This window comes from Macaca nemestrina, chromosome 5 (assembly GCF_043159975.1).
Source record: "Macaca nemestrina isolate mMacNem1 chromosome 5, mMacNem.hap1, whole genome shotgun sequence".
Lineage (NCBI taxonomy): Eukaryota > Metazoa > Chordata > Mammalia > Primates > Cercopithecidae > Macaca > Macaca nemestrina.
Window position 1 is genome coordinate 114,104,983 of NC_092129.1, and position 16,712 is coordinate 114,121,694.

General features: G+C 35.9%; 1 protein-coding gene across 21 annotated transcripts in view; it reads right to left on the reverse strand.

Moving 5' to 3' along the window:
• Nucleotides 1-16,712, reverse strand: part of LOC105479467 (regulating synaptic membrane exocytosis 1) — a 492,913-nt gene that overhangs the window by 410,712 nt on the left and 65,489 nt on the right. For 20 of the 21 annotated variants that reach the window (XM_071096864.1, XM_071096860.1, XM_071096867.1 and 17 more), the window contains exon 2: nucleotides 683-763. The exons of the other annotated variant lie outside the window; for it this stretch is intronic. In XM_071096864.1, coding sequence (XP_070952965.1) covers nucleotides 683-763 — 81 coding nt within the window. The remainder of the gene's footprint in view (nucleotides 1-682; nucleotides 764-16,712) is intronic. 21 annotated transcript variants of the gene reach the window in all.

Below are 16,712 nucleotides of genomic sequence, written 5' to 3' on the forward strand. Positions count from 1 at the left end.
CCTCGCAGGTTCAGATGATTCTCCTGCCTCAGCCTCCCAAGTAGCTGTGATTATAGACGGCCACCACGGCGCCCAGCTAATTTTTGTGTTTTTAGTACAGACGGGGTTTCACCATGTTGGCCAGGCTGGTCCCAAACTCCATACCTCAGGTGATCTACCCGCCTTGGCCTCCCAAAGTGCTGGGATTACAGGCATGAGCCACTGCGCCCAGCTGACAATCCACTTTTAAAAATTGTCAGTTACCTTTAAATAATATATCTTGAAGGTTAGATAATGGACTACCTATGCATTTCCCTTAAACACACTAGCCCCCACTTGGCAGCTTGTCTGTACCTTGCCTCCCTACTTCCCTGAGGTATTATGTTCCACCTCATACGCATTCCAAATCTAAAACAATCAAACAAACAAACAAGAAAAGAACTGCTGTCACTTTAGAGCCCTAAGAAAACAGTCCCCTTCCTCCAACTAGTTTAATCCTTTCAATATGGTATTAGAAACATCACTTAACAAAAATATTAAATCCAGAGCTCAGCTAATTGTATCTAATTCAACAGTAGCCTTTTTATTACATATACAAAAGCAGCCACAGTATCTACTCTCAACATGCAATGTGAATAAATCTGTAACCATGATCTGCGTAAGAGACGACATTTTCAGTCAATAAAACCAATGCCATACTCACGGTGAAGGCTGGTGGGGCTGGTTTTCAGCATTTCTTGGTGTTTTGCAGGCAGCAGGCTTCGCCATGTCCCTGACAACACACCTGGGGCGCATGATAGACAGCACAACGCACTATTAATTATAAAAAGGGTAGAACATATCTAGAAATTAAACACGGTACTGAAAAACAATCTAAGGGAAAGTCTTTGCAAGCCCCTTCAATATTAACCTTGGGGCCCCAGCAAAGTCTTTGGAGTTGGAAATCTTTGACTCAGGCTTCCAAAAGCTCAATTATACCCAAATAAAATCTGTGCTAGCCTCTGTATTTGACTTTCCTTTTAGCATCAATAACATGATTGTCAGCAGCTTTTCCCATAGCAGAAAAGCTACTGAAAGCTTTGGCATGACCACATGCCAAAGACGTCTGAAAGCTTAAAAATAGGAACAGCTGTTGCGTTGATATGTTACATTTTGAGCAGGATATTCTGTGGCTTTTGCTATTTTACTAAAAAATACGGACTTTTGTTTCACACCATCAATCACCACACAGGTCTTTGTTTGTGCAAAAAGATCTGAGAGGCCTCAAGGCATCCCCCTTGTTCAAAATTTCCTCATGCTAAGAGGCAGGAAGAGATCAAAGACAAGGTTCATATATAAAGTGTGAGTGTGTGTGTGTGTGTGTGCGCGCGCGCATGTAAAATAAGAAAGGATACTCCAAAATGTGAAAAAATTAAATGTCTTTGTGTCATAAGTCATCCATCACAAAATAAATGTAGATGGTAGACAATATAACAAAGCTCCAAAGGGCAGCAGGAAGAGATATTCCTACTTTCATGTAAACAGGGCTTACAGAGCACTGGTGACATTTATTGGCAGAAATCAGAAAACACCTCCCTCTGAGGATGAACATGGATGGCTCAGATATTCCTTCTCCTCAAAAGCTTTAAAATAAACATGGCTTTGAATAGAGAAGGCTTGGTTATAAAACTTAGACCTCACATCTTAGTCTTTGCTAAATGGAATGCCCCTTAGGATCCAGAAGGCTTCAAATATGAATCTGGTTCTTAAGAGCTTTCATGGAGGCTTCTTGGAGATTTGACTACCCTGCTCATATTTAAGGCCAGTCATGTTATTCCAGAAGTGGATCGCTGGTGAAGCAGTGGTAGATAAACTCTTTTCCCAGAGCTTAAAGCTGCATGGCAAATTTCTCCACTTCTGAAAGAAATGATACAGGAAAACATGGACACAACGCACAGAAACGTGCACACACACACTGCTCATTCCAAACAAGGTCAGTAAGACTTCCAAATCAATATGTAACGTGACAAGAAAAGAAAACGGTGCCATTTCAAAGCCTCAACACACCTTCCCTTTGGGATAAAAATTTTAAAAAGTGGTGTTCATCAAGAGTTGATGCTAACCTTTTAAGGAATTGGTCAAGAGATGTGAGTCAACGACATCCACAGGAACCACAAAGCCTTGTGTTCTTTCCCCAGTGTCATGGAAGAAGGCCAATCATGCATCAGCCTTTAAAACATTCAGGAAGGCAGTTGCTAGGGAAGTGTAATGTCCTAGGATTTCTGAGCTCTGAAATTTTAATCAAACTTACACAAGCTAAAAAGTCCAGCAAGTTAAACTTCATAGCATTTGAAAATCTTTAGCAATTCTCACATATGCCCCCTTTTTTTTTTTTTTTTTTTTTTTTTTGGAGACTAAATCTCCCTCTGTCGCCTAGGCTGGAGTGCAGTGGTGTGATCTCCTCTCACTGCAAGCTCCGCCTCCTGGGTTCACGCCATTCTCCTGCCTCAGCCTCCTCAGTAGCTGGGACTACAGGCGCCCACCACCACGCCTGGTTAATTTTTTGTATTTTTAGTAGAGATGGTGTTTCACCGTGTTAGGATGAAACGGTCTCCTGACCTTGTGATCCACCCGCCTCGGCCTCCCAAAGTGCTGAGATTACAGGCGTGAGTCACCGCACCTGGCCGCAGCATTTTTAATCTACACGCACTGATTTGTGAAAATATCTGAAATATCACCAACTTGGAAAAATGCTAAAGAATTAAATCTATGAGAAACCTTAATTCATCTCTTTTTTTCCCCTCATGTCATAGGTATTCATACAAAGCTTTCAAAGAAAACAAATCTACTACTTAATATTTTTTTAAAATATGTGCTGAAGTAACTATTTTCTAACAAATATAAGGTATTAAGCAACACTAAAGGTAGGTTTGTAAGCAAACTTTTTTTTTCTGACTAAAAGGCCCTATCTGCTGGGCGTGGTGGCTCACGCCTGTAATACATCACTTTGGAAAGCTAAGGCCAGTGGATCAGTTGAGGTCAGGAGTTTGAGACCAGGCTGGCCAACATGGTGAAACCCCATCTTTACTAAAAAAATACAAAATTTAGCTAGGTGTGTGGTGCATGCCTGCAGTCCCAGCTACTCAGAAGGCCGCGGGAGGAGAACTGCTTGAACCCGGGAGGCAGAGGTTGCAATGGGCTGAGATCGTGCGACTGCACTCCAGCCTGGGCTACACAGCGAGACTCCATCTCAAACAAAAAAATAAAATAAAATAACAATTTTAAAAGGGCCCTATCTTTGTAAGAAAATTCTTGTCTAATTTCAAGTCCCAGTGGTTTTGGTTTAAAATTACAAGTTGATGTACTGTTTCTGTCTATGTATGTTATAGAATCTTTCTGATAAAAATTTCATTCAATTTTTTGAACTTTAAAGTTTTATTGAATAATAAAAATAAACACATTAGTATTCAAAAGCAACATATTTAGAATTATTTTGAATAAAACAGGAAAACAACACATTTTCCATAATAGGATATATCCTGGCCACAGGACAAATATTCAAGACTAGAGCAAAGCAGCTAGCTGCTGAATCTGCGTTTTAAAGGGAGGAAACTAATTGTTTCAGGTTGCTAATTATTTACCCAATTTCGGGGGGTTCTAAATCATAGCAATAGATATTCCTGCATTTTCTAATTTGACTTTTTTTTAGCTAAAATTTTTTCTAGATATAAGAAAGAAAAGGAAGAAAGTTCCCTACACTCAGAGTAAGACACATCAAAAGTATACTCACAAGATTTTTGCTTGTGTAGGTTACCATTTCTTTAAAATTATAATTAAATTGCATCAGTTTGGAGGGATAAAACCTTAACACTTTTGACAGTTTTAACGTATGGAAACTGTGTAACCTCAGCAATTTCCACTATCTCCTATGCATTAGACTTGGTATAATAATATAAACCCCCCATACTTGAAGAAACACAACAATGATATTTCAGTATGTTGCAGCTTTTAAGGTGTTTGTCTCTGTGTGTAATTTACTCCTTCAGCCAGACATAAGGAGACCACAAACGCTGCCACAACGCTGACTTCCCAGAATTACCATGGATTGAGGGACTAGGAATTCAAAGGGTTTGACCTCTTATCCTTTGCAAAGTCTTTAATTACTCAGTTTTATCAGATTGGGGCTCTTCCACAGTCTTCTAACTGAATGTGAGCATTCCCTCATCACTGAAGCATCACTGAAGATTTATGCAAATAAGACATTCTGCAACCGCCTCAGGGGAAAGCTCCTCCTGACTCCACCCTCAGCGCTGCTGGGTTTTATGAATGGCTGCAATCAATGCGATGAATGGTTGCCAACTGCCCACTCAGCCACTTCCACTCTTCAGTGCACGTACACACGGGAGAGACTAACATTGCCACAAGCCTGCAGATGAAGCTATGGCAAGGCTTTCATCTCTCCAAACAGGAACTAAATGTGCTTTCAGATACTTAGAGTATGTGAATTAAAAATTCTAAATGCCTTCAAGAAACACAATTTACATAATTACCTTCTCTCTTTTGACTTTCCATTTTGGTGCCTGCAATCACTACCCTCTACCTTCCCTCCCAAAAAAAACCACTATTTTATGTTAAACTTTATCTGAATTTGAACTTTAAATGGTTTTATCTTTCATGACTAATGTCAGGAAACTAGTTACTGTGCAGGAAGCAGCCAAATAGTAGACTATAGCACGTTTACATTTCTGTTCTCAATGTTATGGTTTTTGAATTTTCCTATAATAAATGGAGACAATTATCTCCAAACAGTGTTGGAGAAATACATGTGTTTGTGTCTACTTCCCAAGTGTTATTGTAGTAGACCACCTTGGTCCTAAGAGACCTTAGGAGCAGTTAAGATAATGTAAGATTGACAAAATGAAATGTTTTTTAAATATACAATTTTCTGATTTGCTGATCACTGATTAAAAGTACCTAGAAACAGACAAGAAGAGACTTCAGGGACTCTGTAGCTGGCCACCTTTCCTTCTACACTCCATATTCAGTGCTTCATGCCATTCATCAACATGACATTAACCATAAAGTACCCCCAATCCATGCAAAATTCCTATTTCCTGCCTGAGTCTCTCTTCTTAGCTCCAGTCAGACATCTAACTGCCTCCTGACATTTTTACTTGGGTATTTAATAGACCTCTCAAAATCAGCATTTCCAAAATGGAACTTTTCATCTTTTTTTCCCCCGAACTTGATCCACCAGCAGCCATCTCCACCTTGGCTGTTCATAACTACATTTCTCCAGCTGTTCAGGTGAAAAACTTTAGACTTAACTCCTTGTTTTCTCTCACATCCTGTGTCCTATCTACCAGACTGGATGTATTTTCTAAATTTGTGCAGAATTTGACCACTTACCAACCCCTCCACTATTGCCACCCTGTCCTGAGCCAATATTGTCTTTCATTTGAATTCTCACCATAGATTTTTAACTGGTCACCCAGCATTTACTATTGTTCTCCTCCTGGAGTCTATTCTCAACACAACAGCCAAAGTGACTCTTTTGAAATATAAATCAGGTCCTGCCATCTCTACCCAATAGTTCCCTACTTTACTCACAAGGAAGTGCCTGAGTCCTTAGGATAGCATCAGAACTCCCAGCACTACTCCCTGCATCTACCTTTCCTGCCTTGAGATTTCTGCACCAACCTTTCCTTCTGTCTGGATAGCTCTTCCCAATACTGGTATGACTAAACCCCTTACTTCTTTAAAGTCTTTGCTCAATTGTCAAGTTTTTGATGGTTCCTACTCTAATTATCCTACTTACTACTACAATCTGCTCCTCTCACCACATCCAAATATTTCCATGCACGCTTCACGTTGCTCTATTATTTTCTGAGATGTACAGTCTCTTACTGCTGAAATATGAACTTCTCAAGATCAGAGATCTTTGTCTGTTTGGATCACTGACATATGCCAAGAGCCTAGAACAGTGTCTTACATGTGATAGCAACTCACCACATATTTGTACAATGAATAAAGAAGATACAAAGAATGAAAATCTATGGATTTCAAGCTTGAGTAACTAATTTAATATGGTAAAATACAGTGATTTAAAACAGAGTCTAGGTAATAGTTTTTGTCATAGCAAGTTTCTATACAATATTTATAAAATATAAATGACCAACAAGTTTTATGATTTCACTAACTTCACTAAATTTGTGTTCATATGGTTTGAGTACGGTTCACTCTCTTTCTCAACAAGAAAAAGAGTATTTCATAGAATATGACTTATGTAGTGGAAAGGACTCCTTAATATACAATTACTGCTTTGAACCAGTGAAATACTTTTTAACATCTGGTGTACCAATATTTTATCAAATAAAATACTAAAGTAATTATATATGGGGAAATTTCTTAATAGTAGAGAAAACTCATCCTTTTTTTCTGATTTTTTCTGAAGAGGGTAGGAAAATAAGAAGAACTTCTACTTATTTGATACCTATCATGTACCAAAATACCCACAGCATATCTCACGTATTCTTCATACCACCCTGCTGGGGGATATGATTCTCCTACTTGGCTGATGAAGAAACTATGGATCTAAGAGGTTAAATTATTTTTCCAATGATAAATGGCAAATGTTGAAACCGTAAGAAGTCAGGATTTTAATCAAGATTGGTTTGGTATTAAAACTAACATGCTTTCCACCATTCCAGCCATCTGTCTTTAATACTTAAAAGATGAATGGAAACTGATAAACATCAACTATGAAGTTACAGAGTCCAGCATCCTCAGACATGTTTCGATATCATTGATTTCCTGATATAGGTATATTTCTGAAAGTATTCAAATCATCCTACATAATTCAGTGTCCTTTAAACATTATTCTAGTATTACCAGATCATATTCACGAAATATTACATAACAGCAGAACAACGGTGACATCAGAATATTGAGCTGGCTAAACTAGAAGGGTAAAGTGACCTTAAGACCAATGGCAAAACTGGAATACTGCAAAATGTGAAATTCAAGACAAATTATCTGGTACATAGAGAAAGGGTTTCTATAATAATAAAAAAAAAAAACAAAGAAAGGTGAAAAGACAAAAGATTCCTTTGCAAGACAAGTAGCATGCAATTGATAAAAATATCTTCAAATATATATTTTAAAGAAGGTCTTTAAAAGTGACCTCATTTCCATTCACAAATCCTAAAAGAGGAAAAGCTGAAGAATATTATTTTAAAACTCATTTTATATAGAAATTTGTATATTCATGTCAATTATCAGTGAAGAAATGAGCACGATGACTGTTACCCATAAGATGAAGATGGAACAGTGAAAATTCTACACCAGAAGGGAAAAGCGAATGTTGACATTTCAAAAACCCAGATACACTAATCGCAAACCATCAGGTCCTGTTACACCACCAGTGTGTATTCAGGGAAGATTTAGGAGTTTATGAGTAATTTTTACTTTCAAAAAGTATGGAAGATAGGTGAAGTAGGTTCCTAATTATAAGACAAGGGAAACCAGCTGGCCATTTTTCACAGTTAGTGATGAGAAATGTTGACCTTCCCCTGAAGAGCCCAGGAAATTATTCACAAAACAATATGAAAAGGCTAGGATTCTAAAATAAAGGTGATAACAAACTAAAGATTCACTGCAGAGATTAATGCGAGATTTTAAATTTTGGAAATCAAATTTTTCAAAGACTGATAAGAAAAGAAAATAATAGGTAAGAAGTCAAGTCTCCGGTCTTCTTAATCATTGAAATCCACCCCTTTATCATCCTTTAGATCTCCAGCATACAAACAAGCTTGATTCTATAAGTTTCTCATATTGTTTCCAATATTTTGGCAACATGTCCCATTAACCTCTTTTTACTCAAGCTATTATTTTCTGTTAACACAATCAGTTTATTTCTCCATCCAGCAATTCTTAAAATGTTATACTTACTTTACTTACTTATGGATTTATATCTGCTACCATTCCTTACATATTCATTCCCCTATCTGCTTTTTTTTCTACTTACTAACCTGCATTAATTCTCCAAAAACCATGTGCTGCCTGCAAATCCAACATAACTTTAGAAAAACTTAGAATGCCGGAAATTTCCTGCCACTAAACCTGCAAAGGAAAACCTGTTCATTCCCTATGATAACAGAACAAAACAACACCTATCCATCGAGAAGTAAGGAATTTCCAGAAAAGGAAGCAATAGTCAGTATATCAGAAGGAGGTATCAAATAAGATGAGGTCTGAAATCATGCTTTGAACTCTCCAGAAGGAGAAAGAGGTGAAGCTCAAGTGGAACTGCAGTGGGCTGAGAAGTAGGTTGATGTGAAAATAAAGAGAGAATGAAGATAATTGCCACAAGCATAGACGAAAGCCAAACTGAGAAAAGAGGGTATAATGAAGGGAAGATGGTCTTTTTTACTTACGGGTATAATTCTAGGTGAGTAATTACCCATGGGAAAGGGAGAAGTTAAAGATACAGAAAGAGAAGAGAGAAGGGGAAGTGGAAGCAAGTGGTAGGGTGAGGAAGGGGAAGAGGGAGAGAAGAGGAGAAGAGTTTAGTGAGGAAACAAAGTTGCTGAGGAGGTAAACAGGGATTACATGAAATAAACACATAGGGAATTATTTCTCAAAATGTCACCTTTCATTTGACCATAATGGCCATCTCCATTTTCTCCCAGAAAGATCCATGCAGGACAATGCTGCATTAGATTCATTTTGGAAAGGTTTAGAGAATGAAAATGATTTCTCTATCTCTTCACGTATTTCTAACTCAGTTCCTAGAGGCAGAAACTTTGGCTTGATACTTCTTTCCCACCTGTACCTGTACCAGAGGTGGGGAAGAGGGGAGACATCTGAGAGGACTCTCTCTTCCCACCTATCATTCACTAATAGTTACGTTTTCACTATTTAGTGGGGTCACTATGTCTTCTGCAGGAAGAAATTGGCAATTTCCTCTTTGGCTTGTTGAATGCAAAAAAAAATTTTTTTTTCACTTTTTCTTGAGTACCCAGCTTCTCTACAGGAAGCACTGTTGGGCAGGCCTGGGTGGGGCAGACTCTGCCAGGCTTCTAACTCTAGCTAACTCTCTTTCTTTCTTTCTCACTAACCCATGTCTACTTGAATATTTAGGTAAACACATCTGAAGCCTGCTTAGAAGGGTTAGTCTTTTAGATTTAGAGTGAGATTTTTTAAAAAAAGAAAACTAATTTGGGAATGACAATCTGCAGTAATTAGAGAGGACATGAGAAAAACTACGAAGACGTCTAATATCTCCAGCAAGGTAGGAAACATAATCTGGATCCATAGATTCAGCCTGTTTTGTTCCATGACCCATGACAGAAGGTGCTTCTGTGTGAAAGAAACATCATCATGGGCTTCAGTTGCATAAACAAAAGTCCCAGTCATTTTCTTTTCCACTAAAGAAAACATATTGATCAAAAAGTGAGAATGACAGTATTACAGGAATAATCTAGGAACTAACATAGGTTATCTTAAAGATGAAATTGTTCATAGCTTTTAGTATTTCCATTTCTACTAGTAAAGAATTCCAACACCCCTCACAGCTAATTTATGTCTTACAGCCCAATTGAAAACCACTAGTCTCACCTGCTGGCTTTGTCACAAGCCAGGCTGTGTGTAGTCTCTCCATCGTAAGAAACAATCACTAACTTCATTGAGAGAGAGGTGAGAGACTGTTCAGTAGGCAATAAGATCAACTTAAACAGGTATATTAACTTTCTCAAAGAGAGGCAAATAACTAAAAATGGTCTTAATTAACTTAAAAAATCACTTCAGCAAAACAAGATGAATGTCAAGAAATGTAAACCTATTTTGATATGAAAAGCAAAGAAGAAGAAGACAGGAAAACAACAGTTAATAACACCAGCTAAGATTTCTGGCCCCTAAAGTGGGCCTGGAACCATGCACTGAATCCCACATGCTTTTGGTCATGCCACATAGTCACATATCATATATTATCACTGGTGCTTTGTGAGTTTAAAAAAGGGTAATGCCACCCAAATTACAAAATTTATTTGTGAAATATCATAGTTTCTTCTTAGAAGCACAGTTCATCATTTCAAAATTACCTGATATCTGTGAAGTATTTTGTGTTGAGCAAATAAATTATTTCATTGTCACTCAAGTTGTAGCAGGAGCCATAAAATTACAATAGAATATTTCAAGTTGCAAGCATTAGTCTTTAATTCACATCCTCTTGCCTACTGCAATGTTGTAAAAGAGTAAGAGAGAGTTGTCAGATAATGGTTGTCCACACTTTAAATGTTCAGGATAAAAAAAATGAAATTTGATAGCAGAGGGGGAAATTGATGCTATTTGTAAGGATAATTGCCAGAGTTATTTTACAACTAAGAGTTTTCTGTTTTCTATTTGTATCACAAAACCACAGCTCTTTGAATAATGTTTTTTAGGTACTTCTATGTATCTAAGTATGTCTTTTCCCCACAAAGCATTCCCAATAGCTAAATACATATCTACTGAGAGGTCCTACAATGGTTCTTCCTTGGTGGGATTTAAGTGGATTTTAAATAGCTAAAATAAAATGGGAAAATGAAACTTGGAAAAGCATTAATGAACCATTTCAGGCACTACTTTCAATTAATTGTAACAATTTTTTCAACTGATTCACCTGCCTACAAAGTTAGAGAAAACTGGAGCCAATAAGATATGAAAATGTGTTATTACATGGGCTTTTACTTTTGGAAAAATATTTAAGTGTCATATGAGAAATATACACCTTTCATTTTCTATTGTGAATGAATATTTCTTTATTTTGTCAAGAGGTCATGGGCCTCTTTTTCCTAAAATATGACACACACACACACAAAAAAAAAGAAAACCAAATCAATTTGACACTTACATGGCAACTTTAATACTGGAATATGATTGCTTCTTTCTCTGTCTTTTGCATGTAGAGTGAGTAAAGCAAATAAATCTTGTAAATAACTTTTTCATCCCCTTCATCCAAACTGATGGACATATGAGCAAACATTTAGGAAAATATGGATGAACAGTACGGCATTTGAAAAGTTAATCTAGCAAATAGGATTTCTTACTCCTCACTGACAAAGGTGAACATGCTCCAAGACATCTGCTTTCCTCCTTGACCTGATAGGGCTGTCATTTTTGTGGCCTCACCTGAGCTAATTATTCCTGAATTGTCATTTCAAGACTTCACCTCCCATTACCTGTCATGTATTAAATCTGTATCTACCAAAAATTCATAATTCCTAATATAGTTTATTACCTAAGTCAGATAAATCTACGTCACATTTTTAGAACATCATTTTGTCACTTTAATCTCCCTTCCATATTCTACTTTTCTGACATCAAATTACCTGACCCCTTCTCCCATTCCTTTAATTTTTAGTCCTTTCAAAACTCAAATGTAATGAACTCCAGAAATAAGTTCAGGCTATGTACTCTCATTTATCCACCACCGACTTCTTCAGGAAACATGCATTCTTATATAAGCATAAGAGAATTTGTTTAATAGCAACAGTCCAGCTACTGGGAAAACACTCAAGAAATGTCTACATTGGAAATACATGAAATGGTAGTGGACTCCACAGCTTCACTGGGAAACCCTGATGATTATGACATTGAATCTTTACATAGTGATTGAATGTAATCAATGAACAAATACAGGAAACCTGCTCTGTGCCACGTACCATGACAAATGTTATGATCACCAACCAAAAACAAGTCATTCTATTCATCAATAGTAGCAATAATAATAACTTATATTTATTGAGCACTTATGATAGGGACTTGTTTAAACTCTTTGTATGCATTAACTCATTTGTTCCTCACAGCAACTCTATGTGGTAAGCAGGTTAAATAATAACATCTTGATAAAGCCTTTACACAGCTCTGCCCTGTGTAAGTTGCCACAGCATTAGATTCACAAGCTGAACTCTTATTTTATTACTAAACCATTTTATTTCCTTGAAGTTGCTTAAATTAATTTTTAATTAAAATTTAATTATATCCAAATATAGATAAAAATAACAAGATCAAGCATAGGAATCTTGAACTAATAACATAATAAAGGCTGACTCTTTTTACCCTAAAATGTTAAATATAAATATATTTATTTTATATAATAAAATTTTAGTTTATTATACTTTTAATATGTATATACACTGTCATGTCATTTAGTGTTCTTGAGGGTTGTAAAATAATTTTAATTATATTATCATGTATAACTAATATTCACCTTGCTCTTTAATGTCACTTCCAGAGTTCTAATTAACCCTGGCATTTACTTTGCAGGTACTTATTTATAGATTCATGTATACAGAAAAACATCAGAGTGTTTCAAACTCTAAGACTGAAATCTGTCGCCACTTTTGTTAAAGCCATTAACTTGTTCGTTAGCATTCATGCTTCTACTGTAGGCAAACCTAAAACTACAGAGAATTCATCAGCCTTGGGATATCTAACTCTAATGTTAAAAATTCCTTACTATTGGAATATTATTTTTAAAATGTTTACTGAAATCTGCCTTTATGTAACTTTCATACATCACTCCTATAACTTTGCTCTTGAAAAGCTGCATAGAGTAAGTTTGTTGCTCTTCTAAAAGAACATCTCTGCATATATTTAAATTTAGTGGTCCTGTTTCCCCTTTATCCTCTCTTCACTTCTGTTTTTCACCAGTCCATCAACTGTCTCTCACTAAGCATATATTCCAGAGACCTAACTACTCCAGAGAAGTTTTTGGTTAATAACTTTCTTAAAAGTTGACTCCCTTTGTTGTGCAATATTTTTACTCTAGGTCCAATACAAATGCAGATTTTACAACCCTCTCCAATAACCAGATCATATGAAAAGACCAACTGACAGAAATGAAATTCAGGGCAAATTATCTATGAATGGCTTCCAAACCTGGCTATCCATCAGAAATATCTAAAGAAGCTTTTAAAGGGAAGACTTCTTTGGGTCCCAGCTTGGACCTACAGAGCTGGGATTTGGGCTCAGAAATTTTCATATTATTAGCTCTCCTGGGTGACTCTAGTGTGTTCAGGCAGGTGTTTGGGAACTGCTGTTGAAGAATGAGTCATTCATTCACTCAACTAGATGAAATGAGTCCTTTCCTTAGAGGAAGCTAAACCCCAAGAGGACTCCATAACTTGGACCACATTATCATAGTCCGTCATAAAAGAGCTTTCCCTGAACTGCATTTTAATGTTATGCCTTCAGCTTTTATGAGAGGTCGATACAAGAAATAGCTGCATGAAGTCGGTTTCTGTCTTTACTGTAAAATAGTGGTGAAGTCGCTGACTATTACATCAGTTTGATTCCATTCTAATAAACTCCACATTATTATTTTTCAAAATCTAACACCAAGAAAAATGATGTTCTTCTTATACTACAAATGTTTATCATGATTTGTTTTGGTTGGGGATCAAAGGAAGCTCAGAGCAAAACTTAAAGTTTACTATAATAACTCTGTTTACATAGCAAACATGTTTATAATATCAATTTTTTCTTGATTGTAAGTTTCAATTTATATTATATTAATGCCTTATGTGAAATCCTGTTGAGAGAAGAAAAATAGAATTGTGGAAAGAAAGAGAGAAAGAAAGAGAAAGATTAAAACCTAACAATACAACAATCTTAAAATCCTAAAGTACTTCTGTATTTCCTAAATTAGATATGTGGGAAAATTTAATCCTTGCAGTAAGAAGACTACATATATCATGCTAACAGTAGAGTGGAAATATTACAAATTAAACATTTTTACTGTTCATACATACATTTCATATATGTTTTTTTTAGGCAAATAACTATATCTTCTTTTACCTATAGAGAAATTTTGTGAGACATTGTCTCTAAAACTACATAATTACCTTATTGAAAAACTTTGCTGCCTTTTCCTCTTACATATAACATTAAGTAGTAAATTAGCCAATTAAAACATTGGCAAGAAACAGTAAATGTGACACTGTTTTTATCAATTCAAATCACCCATAGTTTGCTGCTATGTAACTCAAAATAACCCCCTTACTTTAGAAGTAATCTTTTAGTTTTGACACAAAGTACTTAAGAATTACTGATCTTTCCTTAACAATAAAAATTTAAATACTAAACTTTAGCAGAATCCTAATAATTTTCCCCAAAAGACACTATTAAAATTATAAATATGCACTCCTAGACACAGAGGAAATATTTGCATTACATATCTTAAATATAAATTACTTATAATTAGGTACCTATGTACATATACATATATATTACATATATGTACATAAATAGGACTTCAATCCAGAATACATAAAGAATTACTATAAATCAATAACAAAGCAACCTATCTTATGACTTAGGAATTGATTTCTCGATATTTACCCAAAAGAAACAAAAATATAGGTCTACAAAATGATTTGTACCAGAATGTTCATAGGTTGGGCACGGTGGCTCATGCCTGTAATCCCAGCACTTTGGGAGGCTGAGATGGGAGGATCACCTGAGGTCAAGAGTTCGAGACCAGCCTGGTCAACATGGTGAAACCCCGTTTCTACTAAAAATACAAGTTAGCCAAGCATGGTGGCTGGTGCCTATAAACCCAGCTACTCAGGAGGCTGAGGCAAGAGAATTGCTTGAACCTGGGAGGCAGAGGTTGCAGTGAGCTGAGATCACGCCACTGCATTTCAGCCTGGGTGACACAGCAAGACTCTGTCTCACCAAAAAAAAAAGTCCATAGAATGTTCATAGCAGTCTTATTCATAATAGCTTAAAATTAGTGATAATCCAGGTGTCCATCAATAGAATAACTAACTGAAAAAAAACATGGCATATTCATAGAATAAAATATATTTTAACATATGCAATGATATGGAGGTATTTCAAATATTTTTAGAGCAAAGAAGCCAGACACAAGAGTTCTTACTATATAATTCAATTTTTATAAAGCCTAAGAATAGGCAAAAAGTAATCAATGATGACAAGAATCAGAAAGTAGTTGCCTCTAGGTGTGTGTGTGCATGCATGTGTGTGTGTGCGTGCACACTGAGGGGTGGTATTGTGATATTTTATAGCTTGGTTTGGATTGTGGTAACACAGTTCATGCAAATGTGAACACTAATCAGACTAGGCACTTTAGATCTGTGCATTTTATTTTATAAGTTATATTTCAATAAAAAAGTAAAAAATAAAAGAAGAAAAATTACTAATAGACTCGAAAAAGTCAAAATTCTACTAATTTAAGGATATGTCATCCTTCATGCCAGTAGAATATAATTTAATGTGCTTTGGAAAGCAATCATTCCAATAAACAACTATGGAAGTCAAATAATTAATATACTTTTTCAAAGAAAATAATTTACTTCTTTATACCATGTTGGAATCAGAAGGATAAATGTAAATATAGGTAAAGCTAAGAAATAGGTTTATGTAGGAAAATTTTGCATCAAGATCAATTGTTTCATATACATGAAAATCTTAAAGGAGGTTTAAAGCAAAGTTCAGGAAAAGTCCAAACCATGGTACTGTATGCTAAAAAGCATTACCTGTTATGTAGATTATTTGAAAGGTAAATTTGCATTCAACATTTCTCAGAAAATATTACTTAAGATTATATTAACATTTATTGCTGGGAAAATCCTAAAAATGATATTTTGAAAGGCTTTATCTACATTCTATGTAGAACCAAAATAAGTCTTACATCATATATCTTATGGTAAGGAAAAGGACATTTATTTTCTAACAAATCCTGGGCATTAGCTGCAGTTTCTAACAGCAACATCTCATACCAAAGGCTTCAAAAATTATTTTAATTAAAAACATACCTAAAAAGGCAAAAAAAAAAAAAAAAAAAAAAAACCATGAAAGTCTCATCTACTCCTACTGCTTTAAAAATTAGATAAATAAGTGGAAATTGTCCATCACTATGTTCTAACCCTCTTTAACTCTTCTATAGGCATAGATAGTTTAAAACTCTAAAGGTAAAAAGCAACACTCCTTTAATTCAGTCTCTTTGGCTGGGGAGAAGCATGAAAATAGTCTCAGAGCTGTAATTCTCATGTACTTATTAGAGCTGCTGCAACTCAGTGGTCGCAACAGAAGAGCAGGTGCATTTGCTTTGGCTTTCTTCCTCATTGAAAACTCAGTCCTAAGTGGTTTGAGAATCCTGGAGAGTCAGCTGGAAGTCACTAAATTAAGCTATTTCAATGTACTGTTATTCTAATAGGTAAGTATGTTTTTATATTTAGGAAAGAAACTAATTCTGAAAGGGAAAAGTACAGTGGTAAGGGGAGGATATGAAATAATGGAAAAATAATGAGAAATAAGTCAGAATGTTAACATGCTTTCAAAAACAATTTACATCAATGGATCTACTTCTCTACTTTTAACACCTTTTCCCCCTCTGTTTCAAGTATTGTTCAAAAATACTCACTCATTTTTACCTCCACCACACTGTCCCACTTCTTTGTTACAAAGTTTAGCTATGCCATTTGCTTTAACCTCACAGTAGCCAAGGTGTATTTATTTCCTGCCATGTGAACTGGGCCTTGCCACGTGACTTGCCTTGGACAATGCGATGTTAGCAAATAACACAAGAAAGGGCTTAAGATGTGCTCCTTGACCAGGTGAGGTGGCTCACACCTGTAATTCCAGAACTTTGGGAAGTTAACGTGGGTGGATGGCTTGAGGTCAGGAGTTCAAGCCCAGCCTGGCTACATATGGAAAACCAGACTCTACTAAAAATACAAAACATTAGC